General features: G+C 35.8%; 1 protein-coding gene across 1 annotated transcript in view; it reads left to right on the top strand.

Annotated features, from left to right (window-relative positions):
* CRPPA (CDP-L-ribitol pyrophosphorylase A) overlaps positions 1–19846 on the top strand; it is a 189599-nt gene that overhangs the window by 147387 nt on the left and 22366 nt on the right. The window contains exons 8-9 of the mRNA XM_029919056.1: positions 7390–7482; positions 8197–8289. Coding sequence (XP_029774916.1) covers positions 7390–7482; positions 8197–8289 — 186 coding nt within the window. The remainder of the gene's footprint in view (positions 1–7389; positions 7483–8196; positions 8290–19846) is intronic.

Below are 19846 nucleotides of genomic sequence, written 5' to 3'. Positions count from 1 at the left end.
GCAGCAGTCATAGTTACAGAAGATGCCTTTCCAAAGTGAGGATTTGCAGTACAGTAAGACATTTTTTCATCAGCTTTATTGAGGTGTAATTGATGATCAATAAAAACTATTTTTACATATATACAATCCACTGATCAGTGTGTACACTTACACACCATGGGCCCCATGTTCAAAGTAATTAACGTACCTATTATTTTACATAATTACTGCTTTGCATGTTGTATGTTGTTTGTTTTTGTTTTTCAGTTGTTGTCAGAACACTTAAGATCTACCCTGTTAGTAAATTATTTCAAGTATATATACAATATTGTTAATTATGGTCCCTGTGTGCTACATTAGATCTCTGTACCTTATTCATCTTGCACAACTGAAACTCTGTACCTTAGCCCAGTATCTCCTCACTCCCCCCACCCCACAGCCCTTGGCAAACACAAGACTTTTAGTTGTAAGTATTGTCTATAGACTGGAAAGTGTATCTTGTCCTGATTTGCTTGTTTATGCCCACTTTGGTGCCATGTTTGAATGGAAGGGAGATGAGAATTTAATGGAATCAGATTTAGACGTGATCCAGCCAACATGTTCTGTAAAAAGAAGGTCGGCCTTTCAGAAACACATTTTTGAACCTCTGACTCATGGGACTTAACCCAAAGTCTTTCAGCCTTAGTTAATCCTTAACTCTTCTTGAAATGGAAAACATTTTTTGACAAACCATCTCCCTTCCTAATAGCTATGCTTTAAATAGCATTTTTGGTATGCAGATGGCTGCATTTAGTTAATGGTAAATCTTTTCTAAATTCTTGTTTGTCATGATGTAAGGAAAGTACTTGATGGTGTTTTGTTTTGTTTTTTGATATACCTCTTTAATTTTACTGAACATAATGGAAGGTTGTTTTAAATTTTGTTTAAATGTTCTTTGAACCAAAATATTTACAGAACAAGGAGTTCTTCTAGCCAGGAGATTGTTCGTTTGTTGTGTTTGAGTGTGGAAACATTAAGAATGACAGCATAAGATGATACCATAGAGCGTTTTCATAAACAACTTAATAGCATTGTCTAATGTGGTCTTTGTTTATTAAAGGTGTCCAAGACTGTTTGCTATATTTAGGTAAATCTAAGGGTTTTTGTAGTGTTTTTTCTTTTCTTTTTTTTTTTTACTCAAGCATGGAAAATATTTTCTGGTTGGGAAAAGGAGTATAACCAGGAAAAAAAAGACACTTAACTGGAAACAGTTCTTAAGAGTGTCGCTTTCAGAAAGAAATAAATTGCAGTGTTGTTTTGCTTTGTTTTAAAGATAGTTAAAAATGCTATTATTTAATACTTTCTGTAAGAATATTGTGTGTACATTTCTGTCTTAGTCCATAGGCACTAGTTAAGGAATGACTATCTTTTAATTGGAGTTTTAATTCACTAAATAATAGTAGAACAAATATATTTTAATAACAACAATAATTACATTGCCTGGGTACTATGTTTCCCATATATCTATATCCTGTATTTGAGCAGCTTATGTTGTATTCATTAACTGTTAATAATTCAGAAACAAAAGCTTTAATCAGGAAACCAGTATATTATTGACGTCGTATTGGCCGAAGCCCTCACAGGCACAAATGAACCCAGTATTTGTGGCAATAGTAGAAAATGACCTTACAGTTTAAGAATATTTGTGTTGGTGAGTGGAGTTGAGGTCAAGTTTGATGGTTAATAAGATTTGAATAGTTGGGTGCCTGAGTGATGCAGTTGGTTAAGCATCAGCCTTTGGCTCAGGTCTTGATCTCAGGGCTTGTGAGCTCGAGCCCCACACTGGATTCTGTGTGACAGCACAGAGCCTGGAGCCCGCTTAAGATCTTGTGTCTCCATTTCCCTCTGCCCCTTCTCTGCTCTCTCTCTCTCACACACTCTCCCTCTCTCTCTCAAAAATAAACATTATAAAAGAAAAAATTTGAATATAATTAGATTATGGAGTACTTTAATGATAATTTCACAGTTGGAGATTCAATTAAACACATATATGTTATTCATATATATATAATTATATGTTCTTAAATGTTCTTAATCGAAAAAAATGAAACTGCGTTTTAGGAATATTAATCTTAAAATTCTCTTGACAGTTAGTGAATACTTTTATTTAAGAATGTATGTTACATAAGTGTTATAGACTGAATGTGTTCTCTCTCAGAATTTGTGTGTTGAAATCCTAACCTCAGTGTGCTGGTGTTGGGAGGTGGGGCCTTTGGGGGGTGATTAGATCATGAGGATGGAGACTTCATGAAGGGCTTAGTTCTCTTACAAAAGGGACTCCTGAGAGCTTCCTTGCTTCTGCTTCATGTGATGACACAGTAGAAAGTCTGTTGTTTCTGAACCACAAAGAGGTCTCTTAACAGTCGGTGAATCTGTCCTCACCTTCGTCTGTCTCATCATGTCTTCTGAATACCACCCATGGATCTCCAAGACATTGTTAAAAGGCAAATGGTGATTATCCAGAAAATTCTTAATTTTTGATTGAGGAGAAGCCAATGGATGGGCTGAAATGAAGGTCAGGGAAAAGTCAGAGAAAATCCTTTAAATCCTTGTAGTACAGCGTCAGAGACAGGGAAAATTTTCAGTGCCTACCAATTTTTAACTCTATAACTTGTGGGGAAAAAAAAGGGAATTCTGCAATTCATACTAAAATACAATCACAGCCCATGCAGATCAGATTTTAAAAATAAGAAAGAAACACCAAGGTTCTTCCCCTAAAATATTATCATATCTTTTCTTCTGTAGAATTCAGTAAAAATTTGAATTCAAGGGGCACCTGAGTGGCTCAGTAGGTTACATGTCTGACTCTTGATTTCAGCTCATGTCATGATCTCACAGTTTCTGAGTTTGAGCCCCACATTGGTCTCTACTCTAAGTGTGGAACCTGTTTGGGATTCTCTTTCTTCCCTCTCTGCCCATTCCCCACTTGCATTCTCTCTGTCTCAAAATGAATAAATTAAAAAAAAATTCAAGAAGGTTAAAGACAAACTTCAAAGATGGCATTGCAAAGATTAATAGAGTTATTAACTCCCAGAGGAAACAAAATTCAGACTAAAGCAACACTATTTTAGAACTACTTAATAGATGAGAGGGGCACCTGGGTGGGTCTGTTGGTTGGTCATCCCGCTTCGGCTCAGGTCATGATCGCGCAGTCCTTGGGTTTGAACCTCATGTGGGACTCTGTGCTAACAGCTCAGCGACTGGAGCCTGATTCAGATTCTGTCTCCTTCTCTCTCTGCCCCTCCCCCACTTGTGCTCACTTGCTCTCGCGCGCGCTCTCGCTCTCTCTCTCTCTCTCTCTCTGTGTCCCTCTCTGTCTCTCTCAATGAATCAATATTAAAAAAAAAATAACAGATGAGAAATAGAATACAGCTGATGTCTGGTTATTATAATAGTGGGAAACTTAGATAATTAGAGTGTCCTCTAGGTAAAAAATAAATAGAATAGATGTGAATGATGATAAAGGCACCCAGCATATTGATAATGTTTCTTGGGGACACTTGAGGAAATTTTCTTGAAATGACTAACTGATGCTCCAACACCTAATAGGCATACTTGGGAAAAACTGAGATATAACAATTCACAATTAAACACGTGTTGATTATTATTAGGATTTCGAATTTCCTCATAAAGAATTCTTCACATAGGGACCTAGGTGCAAAAAAATAAATTCAAAAGTTAAAGGGAAAAAGGGACGCTCGACTTCTTGCATCTCCACATTATTCACTTTCCAAATATACGGGGGCAGCTTCTGTGAACTTCGGAGGGGATGCATATGGAATCCAAGAATATGACCACCAGCTAAATTGTCACTTAAAAAATGTAAGAGGAAAAACAAAACATAATGTCTCTATGTATTTTGTATTAAAACTACTGGTGCTGAAATCTACTTGGTGAATTAATGGACAGAGAGTAGGTGAATGACAGATGGAGTATAAGCATTGGGATAAGTACATAATTCTTTGAGGTGGTGGAACACTGATGACAAGTCTGTGAGGAAAGAGTGAGCCTGCCTTTGATTCCCAGGTAAGCGGTCTTTGAGTGTAAAAGCAAAATTCCAGGAGCATAAAGATGTTGAGGCTTCTATAAAAAAAAATTTTTTTTTGGAATGTAGACAGGTCTAGATTGTGACTTTCAAGGTTGTAGAATAGGATGTGGGTTTAATCTTACTAGAGTAAAAATACCATACTTATCAGAACTAAGCTCTAGGTGAGAGTTATAATGTGCTATTTCTTTCTCTCTGATAGAAGGAGGTCAGCTAATGCGGACAAATGAAATGCATTACCATTAAAAATCCAGTATTCTAATACTATCCCTGCTACTTCTTCCTAACGTTTAGAAGCTTAGGACTCTGAAAGTGAAAAATTACCTGATGTTCAGCATTTTCTTCAGTTTTAATGTACTGAATTTTCTAACTAGCTAAAAAAAGACCTGCATGTGATCTAATTTGAATATATTACTCCTTTTATTTCTTCATCCTTTTGTCCTACCATCTTATTGCATATATTAATAGAATTAAAAGAGTATTGTTGGAATGATGTTTAGCTAATGTTAGGTAGTGGTATTTTTGGACGGATTCCTTTTTTACCTTTTTCAAGTAGTTGGTTTTAAGAGCAGCACACCATTTTTGTTGAAACAAGGCTTTTTAAAAACTGTTTTGCATTTAAAACACCTATATATCAAGCGTTTACTAGTGGTAAAAGCATGCATGTTTCTGGACACAAGGATCCCATACCCTTTTTTAAAGAATTTTATCCATTTCAGTACTTAAAAAGTTAAATCAGTCTCTCATATCCTCCTCCTCGACTTCATTTATATATATGCAAAAGAAAATTTTAAATTAATCATTTTGTAAAATTCACATTTCAATCATATGATATGATGGGCTTATTTCATGTCTGTTAGGTCAAACTGGGCAGGATCTGAGGAATTATATAGCACTTGTGTCCAGACATTCATACTAATATCTTAAATATTGGCGTAAGACTTGAACTCTGTGGTCAAAGAAAAGACCATTTGTTAAGAGCAGTAGCGGTAAGGAGAATGACTGTGTTGCACTGATTGTCCTGAATTGCAGTTCCTACAGGGAAATGCTGTTGCCACGAGGTGCTGTTCCAGTTGAAGTATATTAAAGCTGTTGATGTTGGGGAGCACTTATCTTATTCAGGGACCATGGACAAACCAGCCCATCCTCCTGTTAAAAAAAGACATTGTCTTTTTTTTTTTTTTTTTTATTAAAAAAAATTTTTTTTAATGTTTTTATTTATTTCTGAGAGAGAGAGAGAGACAGCAAGACAGCATGAGCAGGGGAAGGTCAGAGAAGGAGAGAGGGAAACACAGGATCTGGAGACAGGCTCCAGGCTCTGAGCTAGCTGTCAGCACAGAGCCTGACACGGGGCTCGAACCCATGAACTGTGAGATCATGACCTGAGCCAAAGCCAGCCACTTAACCAACTGAGCCACACAGGCGCCCCCAAAAAGACATTGTCTTTATTCCTCTGGAATGCCAAGCAGATCTGCCCCAGGGAGAGTGAGGAGGCTACCTTTATTTTCTGGAATATGCACAAATAGGCTCCCGGAAGAGACATATCTATCTTTGCAAATCTCCTTGTTATGCAGGCATCTTTGAAAAGTCCACCTGGAGTAAGTTAGCTACTATGTCTTTCAAAATGTTTGAGTGTATTAGAAACCCCTGGAAAATTGTCTCCCTGGAGTATCTGGAAGATGTGATTCCTTGAACAAACTTAATTTTACATGATGAAATCCAATAATTTGTTCTCTGTTTTACTATCAGTATATGGCTGATGCAAATGGAACTATTTTGTTAATGTTTTTAATGTTGTCTCTGAACTTGGTGCTCAATAAGAATTTTAAAATGAAAGAAAGTCTTGAAATTTATGAGTCCGTGAATTTCTAGAAGGGCTAAGACCTCAAAGTATTTACTTCTCACTCTCTAATATTTTGTCAAAATTACATAGAATTAAGATGAATCCTACTTACTATGTAATGTTCATAGAAGTGCAGGGTCTACTGTTTTGCTAAGGGAGGGCCCTGCTGTTTAGAAGTAGAAATTGTAAAGCATTGTAAATGCAATGCCAGTGTTGATTGCTGAGATGTAGCTTTCTGGGGAATTAAAATAGCATACATAAAAGATCTCTTGTTTCGTGATTAAGTTTTTGTTCATATTTGATAATAGAGGAAAACAATGGATGTTAATTAGAATATTGAGTTATATGGAATAAAAGTCTCATTAGGAAAATTTTTGTATTGTATGTGCTATTCTAAATCTAGTCTGGGACCACCTCTGGTAATACTCTCTTCATCTCTTGTTTTATTATTATTGTCCTAGTTCAAGTCTTATTTGTCTTTCAGAGTACTGTAATAATTTCTTTTTATTGAAATAATTTATTGTCAAGTTAGCTAACATACAGTGTATAGAGTGTGCTCTTGGCTTCAGGGTAGATTCCTATGATTCATTGCTTCCATGCAACACCCAGTCCTCTCCCAAGTGACCTCCTCTATGCCCATCACACTTTTCCCCTGCCGCCTTTGCATCGACCCTCAGTTTGTTCTCTGTATTTAAGAGTCTCTTAGGATTTGCCTCTCTCCCTGTCTGTCTGTAACTTTTTTCCCCTTTCCCTTCCCTCATGGTCTTCTGTTAAGTTTCTCAAGATCCACATATGAGTGAAAGCATATGATATCTTTCTCTGACTGACTTTACTCACTCAGCCTAATACTCTCCAATTCTATCCACGTTGTTTCACATGGCAAGATTTGATTCTTTCTTACTGCCAAGTAGTATTGCGTTGTGTGTATGTGTGTGTCAGCTTTTCTGTCCATTCATCAGCTGATGGACTTTTGGGTTCTTTCCATCCGCTAGCTCTTGTTGGTAGTGCTGCTATCACCACCATGTTGATTCCTTCCCCTCCAGGAATTTCTTCATGCTTTTTCTGCTTCTAGTCATTCCAGGTTTGGCAGAATCTAACTGTAGAATTTAACATGTTTGCAGAATCATCCAACAATCCCTATATAACCAACCATTTGAAAATAATCCACCATTTTCTGAAATACATCCATTGTATAAGAGAAAAGTGACTTGCCTGCCCCTCCATAAATCTTGTACCTTTTCTTATTTGAAACTATTTATCTGTTACTCTTTACCAAAATAGTATTCATCAGTCAAGGACTGATTCAGTTGTCTTTTCTTGGAAGTTTCATAAACTTTAGCCTGAATTATTTTGATTTTTTATGGTCTTAGGCTTTTTGTGTCTGTTGAAATTTTATGCTCATTTGTAACATTTGTTTACATTCTGGTTTGATCTTTCTATCTAATTTATAAACTCCTCTTTCTACTATGTTTTCTTCTTCTAGCATGTGGAAGTCACGTCACGACTCCCGTGTCATGCTGGCAGAGATCTTGAGCAAATCATGTCAGAGCAATGCTACACTTACGTTTGTGTGAACGTAAGTAGTGACCTTACACTGTTGAAAGCCCTTTAGGATCTGTGTAAATATAAAGTGCAAGAGAATTTTTTCTTGATTTTTAATTGTTTGAATTTAAGTTTTTGTGATAGATGAGTTGTGTTATTCAGTATGCATTTGGAAGTTGTATTTTTTAAATTTTTGAAATGGAAAAATATTTTCTTACAAACTAATTCCCATAATGAGAAGGTGATATTTCTGTAGACATCGTTTTCAGGTACTTGATATGAAACAGATAAGATGACACAGGTTTGAATTAATGAAGAGTTCAAATTTTAGTAGGTATCACCTTTTTGAAAGTTGTTCAAAAAGTAAAAATTAAGCTTGGTAAATATTTTGGATGTATACGTTAAAGCTCCACTTTTTTTTCCTTAATTAACTAGTCGTTCTTGAATTACCTTTTATTTATTTTTAAAAAAAAATTTTTTTAATGCTTTATTTATTTTTGATACAGAAGAGACAGAGCATGAGAGGGGGAGGGGCAGAGAGGGAAGGAGACAGAATCAGAAGCAGGCTCCAGGCTCTGAGCTAGCTGTCAGCACAGAACCTGATGCGGGGCTCGAACCCATGAACATGAGATCTGACCTGAGCCGAAGTCGGAGGCTTAACTGACTGAGCCACCCAGGCGCCCCTTGAATTACCTTTTAAATCATTTAAGAATGTCTTTTCACTTCCTTTTATTTTCTGGTCTTTCAGGTTATGACCTCTGATATTGAGGAAACCCGGAAATTAGTGAATATGCTGGAAGAGAGTAATCTTTCCATTTTATATCCTGTTGTTGTCATTTCGGTAAGTAATTTAATACAGATTTAACTCTTCAACTTTAGGCCTTCTTCCTTGAGATTCAATTTGCCTTTTTAACAAAATTCCATCCAATTGAGGAAATCCACTGAAGCCCAGAAGAAACTCCTCTTTATGGATCCCTGAGCTTCCTCTCTTGTTGTGACTTCTGTGACTTTGTTCCCTTATTACTGCAGTAAATTGGTGGAATTGACAAGTATAGAGAAAAAATTAATCCAGCAACCAATTTCATTTCTTTTTTCATTAAAATTGCAAAGTATACTGCTGAGTTGACTAGTTGTTTGGAGAATATCAAAGAGCTTATTAGCATGTTACCAGAATTCCATTGGAGAAGAAATACCAAGGTTAAAAAAAATGAGAGGAAAAATATCATATGGAAGTAAATTGTCTCGTAGGCAATTTTGTCTTCTCTGTCACTTGGACGGCAAAATAGAAGGAGAAACAGATGAAAGAGAATTCCTTGAAGAATGGATCATGCAAATTTTGGGAAGGTCTTTCCTGTAAAAGACTAAAAGTACATGTTTAATATAATATTTTCTTGATAGGTCTTTTAAACTACACAAGAGGGAGACCTCAGCACAACCAGGAAGGAATAAAATCAGAGGCTAGCTGGTGGAGCCTGTGGTCTGTGACATTTTGCTGTGGGAGGGGGTTCTAAATGTGAAATTCTCAAAGCAGCTGCTTAGCAATTGCCAAGTTTCTAAACTCAGGCCCATCCCAAATAGTGTGGGAATTTAGGATTTAGTTCTTGTTAGGTAAGATTATTAATACAAAAAGAAACTTTGTACTACAAGTGAATTGTAACTCTAGCCTTGCAAATATAGCCAAAATAGCAACTGAGGAAGATTGATTGTACTGCCCCATTGTAGTTGGTATATCCTAATGGTAAGTTCCATGGATCCTGCTGATTATGGAAAATCAAGTTCCATAAGCAACTGATTTTAACACAAATATCGGTGCCTTTCATTGGGGTGTTTTGGGAAACATTATGAAATGTACTTAATGCTGGAAGGCTCTACCGCTCTGTAGGGTAGAGTTAGGTTAAAAATCCTGTGTAGAGTTCTTTATTCCTCCCTTTGTGTTAACTTACTTAGAAGTCTCATTCTCTCCATGTTCCCAGATATCATTCTAAAGAGAACAGAGTATTATGAAGGGGGTGAGGTCTTTAAACTCTGAATTTCTCAGTTCCTTGGTCAACTTGGTTAACTTCCCTGACATTTGCCTTCCTCATTTTAGAAATGAGGCTAATAACCCTACTTCTTAAATCATTGTAAGAATTAAGATGAATGAATGAATACGTGACTGCAAAATGAAGTTGGTGTCTCTTTGGCAGGCATGTAGTATTTCATTTAGTAGCTTAGTGCCTCTTCTTTCCCGTTTGGATTAGATGACTTAAAGTTCACTTCCACTCCTCTCTAATTGGATTGCTGAGTTTGAATCGTACTTTTTCAGCATTCTATTAGGTACCTCTGTTTTAGTACCTCATTATCATCTCACACGTTCTCTATCAGATCTACCACAAAAGCATCTTTGCTTTTAGCTGATTTCTCTTAATGGCAGTAGTTGTGGCTGGGACTCGGGTGGGAATCAGCCTCAGTTTTGCATTTTCTTTGTACCTTTTCCTCTGCCTCTCACCATCAAACATGCATGTGTGCCCACACAGATGCACGCACACACAGTTTGTAAACTGTTCTATTTCATTGCTACTATTGTATGTCAACCTCTGTGTTTTTTTTGTATTTTCCCATAAATATTTGAATTTAGTTTTCTTTTTTTTTAATGTTTATTTTTGAGAGAGAGAGAAAGATACAGAGGGCAAGCAGAGGAGGGGCAGAAAGAGTGGGAGACACAGAATCCAAAGTAGGCTTCAGGCTCTGAGCTGTCAGCACAGAGCCCGATGTGGGGCTTGAACCCACGAACCATGAGATCATGAGGAAGATGGATTGTACTGCCCCATTGTAGTTGGTATATCCTAATGGTAAGTTCCATGGATCCTGCTGATTATGGAAAATCTGGAGCTGAAGTTGATGCTGAACTGACTGAGCCACTCAGGCACACCCTGAATTTAGTTTTCTGTTTATTTATGTTGAGGTCTATCTTATGTATCCTAGTAAGTGCTAGAATTTTTTTTTTTTTTGCCTCCCTGGTGTTCTGTATCAAACCAAGGAAAAAGATGGATAATCCTCTAATGAGGGAATAAATGTCTCCTAGAACTAGTTTGAGGATAGTATTATTATAAATCTGTATACCATAAACATTAGAAAATGTTTACTTTAAATTGGACAGTTGTTATTACTCCATGATTAATATTTGTTCATCTGTTATTTTCTCACTGATTAGGTATACTCCTGGTAGGGAAATGAAAGTTATTTTTAAACCTAATAGGAAAATGTCTGTAGAAGACACCCATAGTGTGTATCCTTAGGATGGACCATATCACTGGAAAGGTAAAATAAAGAATGCTGCCTTCTTGGACTGAGAGGCAAGTGCATTTTTTTGGATTTCTGAGTTGTCTTGTAAATGATGGAATAAAGGCTTCATCCCATTTTTCTTTGATAGTAATTTTCCTCAAATGGCCAAAAGGCTATTTCAGTTTTCCTATGACTTAAAATTTGGCACAATCATTCAAATATTCCCCAAATGGGTACTGTGTAGAGAATACTATTCTAATAGCAAAATCAATAAGGTAAAAACTTAAATTTGAGTCTAAATATCTGGGGATGTAGTTTATACATTAGTAAGTGGGGAAAAACCCATAATGCCTGCAGTGTCTGGATATAGAAGTGTGAATACACATGAAGACAGAGACATATATGTATGTAACTGGAAAGATGTTACTGTAGGCAGGCTATAGACTATGGCATGCCTATTTTGCTTTTATCTGAATTTGCTGGATGATTAAATCATATATTTTTTTAAATAAGTGTTTTAAGTGTTTTTAAATTCTAAGAAGAGTGGTCAGAGAATTTGTTCATTTGCTATCCTAAACAGGCAGGATTTACTCACCTGAAAATCTAAAATGACCTCAGAGTCATAGAAAAATAAATTGATTTTTATTTTGGAATTGTATGATTTGGTAGTTATTGAATGCATATATTGTAAACGTTTAAAGATTTATTTTGTCTTGGCTGAGATGTAGTGCAGAGGTCCTTTATTTCTATGTGAGGGCTTATCAGTCTAATATCAGTCCATCTGAAGAGAGGGAGACTTGGAAATTACCCAGATGCAAAGTACGGTGAGGTGTTTGTGAGGGTTTTTTTCAACTGAGAGGCTGGTCAAGGTGGTCATGTGCCTGGTTACCATGTTTCACTTGACAAGGACAAATTTTCAGAGGAAGTGGGGCTGAAGTGAAGCCGGGACAAAAGCAACATTTGATCAGGTTTTTGTTTGTTTGTTTGTGTTTTAAATGGTTATGTATTGATTTTTGAGAGAGCGAGAGGATGGGAGAAGGGTACAGAGGGAGAGAGAGAGAATCCCAGCAGGTTCTGGACTGTCAACTGAGAGCCCTGTGTGGGGCTTGAACTCAGGAACTGTGAGATCATGACCTGAGCTGAAATTAAGAGTGAGATACTTAACTGATTGAGCCACCCAGGTGCCCCAACACTTGAACAACTTTTAAGTGTTGAAAATTGGTGTCTGGTCTGCCATGTTGGTGAAACTCCCATTGTCTTAATTTTTCAAGGAGATGTAGAAAAATATTTTGGAATTTCCTATTAATTGTCATTCAGTAGTCAGTTAGATGGTACATCGCCTTCAACCTCCTGTGAAGCTTTTATTCCTTGGAGGGAGCTAAGCACTGAAGGAATGACTGGTTAATGATGTTAGATCCTTGGTCTGCACTCTTTAGCGTAAGCAAATTTTATTTCACAGTGTTGATGGGCTGAAGATCAGCTTCTCCTTTTATGAAAGTGAAATGGTTTTGGAAATACTAACTGTAGAGGTTTTTGTGATCTAAGGTAAACTGACATAGAAAAGATGCTACTGCTCTAAGATCTGCTTAGAAGAAGAAACAAAATTTCACCATGAAAAGTAGAAAAACTATTTGGACTGTATTTTCCAATAAGTACGATATTTATCAAAATAATTTTATCTGTTTAAAGAATTTGATCATTTGGAAGAGGCATCTTTGCTTAATCTTGTGAACATTATATGATAATAAGCTGTGACATGCTTCTTTTCAAGTGGTCATTTTTACAAAAATTTGGACATTTTTAGCTTTGTAAAAATATCTTAGTACTTGGTTCAAAATTCCCTTTGGGGCCATACATTAGGTCACAATTCTTATTTTCGTTATTTTTACGCAGTTTAATTTGGCCAAGTTCTTATTTGAGTAGGATTTATGGAATTTACCAATGTTAATTTGTTCACCGTAATAATATCCCAAATTTTGGTAGTTGTAACTTAGTTTTATTATAATTATATTAAATAATTAGAATTTTTAAAATTTCTTTGACCAGTTGGAGACTGATAATATTTACTATGACCAACATAGATGCAGCATTAAAGTGGGGGAAGGTGCTTGAGTGGGCTCAATTTATAGACATTTTGTTTTTCATTGAGTCTGTATCTATGTTAGGATGACATGTGTTAGCCTATGTAGCCTTTTAACCGTGAGCCTTTAGAAACACATAATCAGATATGAAGTATGTCCTCTACTAGGAAAATTCTCCTAACTCGAAAGAAAAAATACGTTAAAAAATTTTTTTTAAATGTATATTTATTTATTTATTTATTTTTTTGAGAGAGAGACATAGTGCAAGCAGGGTAGGGGCAGAGAGAGAGGGAGACACAAAATTATGAAGCAGGCTCCAGGCTCTGAGCCTGAGGCAGGGCTTGAACTCATGAACTGCGAGATCATGACCTAAGCCAAAGTCTGACGCTTAACCAACCAAGCCTCCCAGCTACCTCTCTCTCTCTCTCTTTTTATTAGAGACTGATAGGTACAATGGAATTTTAAAAATGTAGGTCCTTCCTATGTCTTTTATCAAGAAAAACTTTATAAACATAAAAGCCAATGTGTTTTTGTTAAATTGTGTAGGAGTTATGTTTTGAGAGCCCTCTTTAGATGAGATTTCTGATGCTGTTTCATGTATCATTATGAATTACCAAGGAGCCAAGTTTTTATCTTGAGTTACCTAAAGTTACTGTTAGCCTTCTCTTCTTTGCAGTTACCAGTGGGAGTGATTGGGAGCCGGGGTAGACAGCTAGCAACCTTTTCTGATTGCAGCCCTCAAGAGGATTAACTGAAAACTTTCTTTGGAATCACCTGATATTATATCTAGCAACATGGGGCACATTCATTTCTTTATTTTCTACTTCAATTGTGGGGTTTTTTTCACTATTTAAGTAATGAACAGATATTTAGGAAAATAAACTAATATACTAAATATATTAAAATAGTGAAAGGTCAATTCATAACATTTCTGCTACTAAAATCATACCCCGACCACAAAAAAATAGGCTTTTACTTCAATAGGACTCAAAAGTGCTAAGAATCTCAATTATAGGCTGATTTCTTTGCTTAGTAATTAATGATCAGGGAGCTGTTTATTTCCCAATACTGGAGAAGGAGAGTTTCAGGAAGTATAACTAAGTATAGTTGTTTTCCAGCCAAGATTATGTAAAACTAATTGTAAAACTTAAAAAAAAAAATTCCTTCCTAGATGCAAAAAGTAAAAGAGAGCTTCCAGTTTATTTGGTTCTGGAAAGTTTTGTGCAACACATCTTTTCCTACTATTATCAGATGAGATAATGGACAGATTATTCTTGTTTAAAACTTATTTTTTCAATGATCAAAGCTCTTTCATATAATAGACGCCTGTGAAGTTTTTAATTTTTAAAAGCAGAAAAAAATGGCCACAAACCTAAGTAGAAGTTCAAAACTGATAAATGAAGCAAACTCTTTTACGTGATAAAATTTTTTATCACTTCTCTACTACAAAATAAATTCACAGTATTTATCTGGATAATTGCATAAAAACTCTAATTTTTGTAGACAGTAATTTTATTGGTGCTTTCTGAGAGTTAGGAATCTTTTCATGAATTTAGCAAAAAACATAAATTACTATATGGAATTTTAATGCTCTGAAATATATAAATAAACCTTCAAAAGTGCCTAATTTAGTTCTGTTTTCCTGGAAGTAGTTTATTGACATAACAGATCAGAATATATGATCTTTAAAATACTTCAAAATGTTTAATATTTGAACATATTAGCAAATAAAAAAAATAGAAAACCAGCATCCATTGGCACTTGATATTTTGACATCTGGGGAAACTGTCAGCAATGTAAATTGTTTCCAGAAGGTTCCACAGCTCACCAGTGGCAGAGCTAGGAACAGAATCATTTCAGTGTGCACTGTATCATATACACTTGTTACTTTTATGTTCTCATGGATGTGTTAAATAATATGGAAGAAGGTTAAAAATATACATACACATATATGTATGGAATATTCTTTCCTAAGAACAAATGACTGTTGGAGAAACCTACTGATGCTGCCTTTTAAGTGCTAATGGTTTCTTTCTTTGTTTCACAAGGTATTGAATTGAGGCTTTATTGAATTTAAGTTATAAAAATTTGTGGTCCTGTTAAATTTCTTACCAGATCCTGGACATACATCTCTGTCACCTTTTACTGAACCTCTTATTCTATACATTTCCTTCTGTTAACCCTATTACTAGTAGATTGAGGAAAATATGTGTTTAGGTCACAGGTTCTTAAAAAAACAGAGAACTGTCTCTTGTAATTCTCACTGACATCATACTGGGCTTACTTTTTACAATGTGTATATTTCACACCCTTTATTTGTGTTTATTTTTGAATGGGTATTCTCTCTGTGCACATGTGTGTATGTGGTTAATAGCCAAAGAATGACCAATGAAATTAGTACAAATCCTTCTATTCCAGTCTCAACCATGTTGCTACTGTACCTTTTATTTTTCCTTCAAAAATTTCTGATGGTACTGTATATTGAATGTTTTCACATTTCACTTTGGGTATACTAAGGTTTTCTCTCTCATGGCTGTCTACAGGTTTAGTGGTAGAAATGTAATCACTTCTACAAATTCTACAAATATTTTCATTTGTTCTCTGGTAATAAACTAAGTCTGAAGTATTTCCTGCCTAAAAATAATAATAAAAAATCAAACCTGGTTTTAAATTCCCTGAGAACCTTTGGGAAATTTTAGTCACGAAGGGATTCATATCTAACACAAAAGTGAGAATGATGAAGTCATTCTTGTAGGAGGTGGTGAATAGAAAGAATTGTCTGTTATTTTAGGTTTTAGAAGCTCTTTGCTGATGGCTGAATGGTTACTGGAAGGTTTTTGTTGTGGGTATTAGAATCCCCTGAGATTAATTGTGATGGGCTGTGATTAAACTGATGCTGTGGAAAGAAATTACTCTCTTAGGACCTACCTTCCTCCTTTGGATTCATCCCTTTAATGAGTTATGGTTATTTTCAGGTAGAGTGATGTGATAATGGAATATGCAAATAGAATATGTTCCGGAATACTTTTTTCTAAGTTTAATGAATGAATTTTTCTTGATGAAGCACAGGGGTTGAAATTGCTATTTATTTCCCTAATTTAAACAGTTTACTGAATTCAGTCAGATGAAAATTGTTTATGAATTTCTTTGCTAGTGTTTTCCATGTAAATCAGTTTATAAAATTTAACATGAAATGCATAGGGGGTAAATAATGGAGCTGGCCTTTTTTGGTTAGGCAACTTGCATTAATTTTAGGCCTAGGAAAGGAGTAGAATATGGGTTTGATCCATTCACTGTCTTATCAAAAAACATGCGTGAGGATTTCTCTTACTGTTTTTTTTTTTTTAATACTGGATTCTATTTTAAATAATGGCCTTTAGCTCAATTTTGTCGGGCTATTTCCTTGCAAAGATGGAATCAAATATATTTTCAGTATCATTTATTTGACCATTATATGTTATATGTATTATGTTGACTTCTTATTATATAAACTTGGCTTGGTATGTTTTCATTAAACACTGTTTTAAAAGGTTTTACTCCCTGGAGAAAATACATTACATTGTCATCATGGTGGTGTTAAGTAGAAGAGTTGACTGTTCTTTTAAGTTTTAGGAACTCTTTGGCATAGAGAGGATGATATAGCTAGACTGGGATTCAAGGTACAAGGAGTAGGTAGTTCTACAAATTACAATCGTCTTTAAACGTCATGTCTCTGAGTTGTAGTTCAGAGTCTTTTTTTTTAAGTTTATTTATTTATTTGGAGAGAGAGAGAGAGCGAGCGAGTGAGTGAGCAGTGGAGGGGCAGAGAAAGAGGGGGAGAGAGAATCCCAAGCAGGCTCCACACTATCATTGCAGAGCCCGATATGGGGGCGTGAACTCAGGAAGCATAAGCTCATGAACTGGGCTGAAGTCAAGAGTTGGTTTTGCAGCAGACTGAGTCACCCAGGTACCTCTAATTTAGAGTCTTTATCTGGCAACAGAGTCATATGCTCTTGAAGGTATTTAAGTGACATCTTTTTCTAAAAATATTTTTCATATTAGAGCATTTGCTGTTTCATGACCCACTGTGCATGTGACTTATGTACAAGTATAATAGAACAATTCATATTGTAAAAGTCACATTAATTTTGAATCAGGTGGTATACCATTCCTATTGTGAACCATTTTTGAGAGTTGTGTATACTTTAATCCTATTTCAAAATTCCTTTGTTATTGATTGTTTGCTTTATCTTTTTATGGTAGAGTTAGGTTAAGTCTAAATCTTTTTGCATTTATTCCTTTTTTTTGGTTGTTGTTATCTTTAAAACCATTGCAATATTGCATGATGAGTCTCCTTCCCACCTCTTCAAAGAATCTATCCATTCATGCCTATCCAGGCCTTACATTCTGAGATTGATTTCTTAATCATTAAAGTACCAGTGCATTTTTTAACCTATTCATTTCATTAAAGTTTATTTTGAGAGAGAAAGCAGCATGTGCACACTCAAACAAGCAGAGGAAGGGTAGAGAGAGAATCCCAAGCAAGCTGTCAGAGCAGAGCCCAATATGGGGCTCAATCCCACAAGCCATGAGATCATGACCAGAGCCGAAATGAAGAGCCAGAAGCTTAAATGACTGAGCCACCCAGGTGCCCCTATCTATTCATTTTAAACTTACTTTAGATGCTGTGTACTTAGCTTTTTACAGTGAACTGTCCTATTCTCTTTATTACCTAACTGATGACTTAATATAGAGAAATAGAACATAAGTTGAACACTGTGTGACAAGCCTTTTGACATACACATATGCTATTTAATCATTTAATTTTTTAAAACTGCATCTTACAAGAGTGTTCCAGATTATTTTATCTTGTTAAGTAAGGAAATAATTTTATTTATATCTTTTCTTTTGAAGATGAAGATTTTCAGTAACATATGCCTAACTAAATGGCCAGAGTTAGCTTGGGAAGTGATCCAAGTCTGGGGGTGAAACTGTTCCTTCTATTCACCATCCCAAGGTTAAGTTGTAACTAGTTCTCTTTGAAAAAGGGGCAAATAAGCCTAGAATAGAAGATCAGGAGAGATCTTAAGGATATGAGAGGAGCCTGAAATTTGGAAGACTGAATAGGCCTGTGTATTTGAGGAGCCGGGGGAATAGCATTTCTTCATGGCCACAGTAACGGATAGAATAGTCAGCACTAGAAAGAGCCAGTGTATTGAGACTGACTGAACCACACACTGGGAATGTTGGGGACTGGGCAGGAAAAGGTCAAGGCAGGCCTTCTTAGTCTGAACTCCATGAAGCAGCACTGCTCAGTAGAAATTGATGTGATGATCAGATTTGTATTTTACGTTATTATTCTGGATACAGTACAGAGAACAGATTAAAATGGTCAAAGAGTTTCCTTGATGCATTTGGTGTAGTTAGGAGGCTATCATGGTTGTCTCAGAAATAATGGTGGTGGCTGCGGCTAGGGTCATTTTGGAGTGAATGGGCAGAAATTGCTGGAGTCCAGGTATATTTAAGAAGTAGAAGCACTAAGAATTTGTGCTTGTTTTAATTTTTTTTAATGTTTATTGATTTTTGAGAGAGAGCCTGGCAGAATGCATGTGGGGAAGGCTCAGAGAGGGAGGGAGGCACAGAATCTGAAGCAGGCTCTAGGCTCTGAGCTGTCAGCACAGAGCCCGATGCAGGGCTTGAACCCACAAACCGTGAGAACATGACCTGAGCCGTCGTCACATGCTTAACTGACTGAGCCACCCAGGTGCTCCGAATTTGTACTTGTTTTAATGAGAGGAGCCATAAAATCTCAAGTTTTGTATCGTGTGAACCTGAGCGAATAATAGTAAGATAGGAGACATTAGAGAATAGTCTTTTTGTTTATGTTTGAGTTGAGTTTATGTTTGAGTTGAGTTTATGTTGAGTTAAGTTTGAGTTGGCAGATGATTATCACGCATTTGCTCTCAGAGACCTTTAGAAAGATTTCACCCACAGTCAAAAGCTTTCTATTCATTTTTCTGTGTTTTTATGTGCAGAATCTCTTACCTTAAAGCCAAGTTGGAGAGACAAGTTATATTTCTCCATGGCTTCCTTAGAATTTGAGTTTTTAAATTATTTTTTTAATGTTTATTTTTGAGAGAGAGAAACAGAACACAGGCAAGGGAGAGGCAAAGCAAGAGGGAGACACAGAATTAAAGCAGGCTTCAGGCTCTGAGCTTGTCAGCACCCAGCCCAGCCACCCAGGTGCCCCAGTATTTGAGTTTTAATAGAATCCCAGGTATAAGCATGATTTTAAAAACTCTTCATATTATAATGTTTTTGCCCAGTCTTACATAGAATTTGTGTGATGAATCGTGTTGTTTGATGAAATATTTTCTGTAGCAACATTTCATATTCAAAGAACACAACTGAAAACAAAAAAAAAGCAAAACCTTGCTCATGGGTCGAATCATTAGGAGACCGGGAGATGGTAAGAATATTATCAAGCCTCAGTACTGTTCCTTTAGGATAAAATTTATCGCCACCTAAAAGTCTAAAAATAGATTACTTCTGCAGTTTTCTTGAAAGTCTGGACTGTTGTTTTACTGAAAGTGTAGAAAGATAATGGAATCAGTGCAAAAAGCTCCTTCGTCCAAACATGCTTTGGCTTGAACCCTGTTTGCAATGTTTGTATGTGATACTTTTGAAAAGTATCCTATGATTAGATTTTCAGGCAGCAGAGGTTTTGTTTTATGAGATTTTAAACATTTTACTTAAATGCTGGAAAATTGTTTTTTAGGAATGACTGGACTGGTTAAAGTTACCTGCATGTTTTTTCTAAGTAGTTGGAGTATTATACCCGAGTATTAGATCTTTTGAGAGAGAACTACAGATTTCAGGTTTTTTTGTTTGTTTGTTTTGTTTGTTTGTTTGTTTTTTGTTTTTTAATTTATTTTTAACATATGCAATTATTTTCCATCATTTACACTACAGTAGTTACAATTACACTCCAAACAGAAAAGCAAAGTAAAAAATCAGAACCCCAACTTCTGTTTCATGTAATTAGACTTATACAGAAATTAGAAGGTTAAGTAA

Source organism: Suricata suricatta, chromosome 2 (genome assembly GCF_006229205.1).
Source record: "Suricata suricatta isolate VVHF042 chromosome 2, meerkat_22Aug2017_6uvM2_HiC, whole genome shotgun sequence".
Taxonomy (NCBI): Eukaryota; Metazoa; Chordata; class Mammalia; order Carnivora; family Herpestidae; genus Suricata; species Suricata suricatta.
The sequence above is the reverse complement of the archived record's forward strand: the minus strand, read 5'-3'. Positions and strand labels throughout refer to the sequence as shown.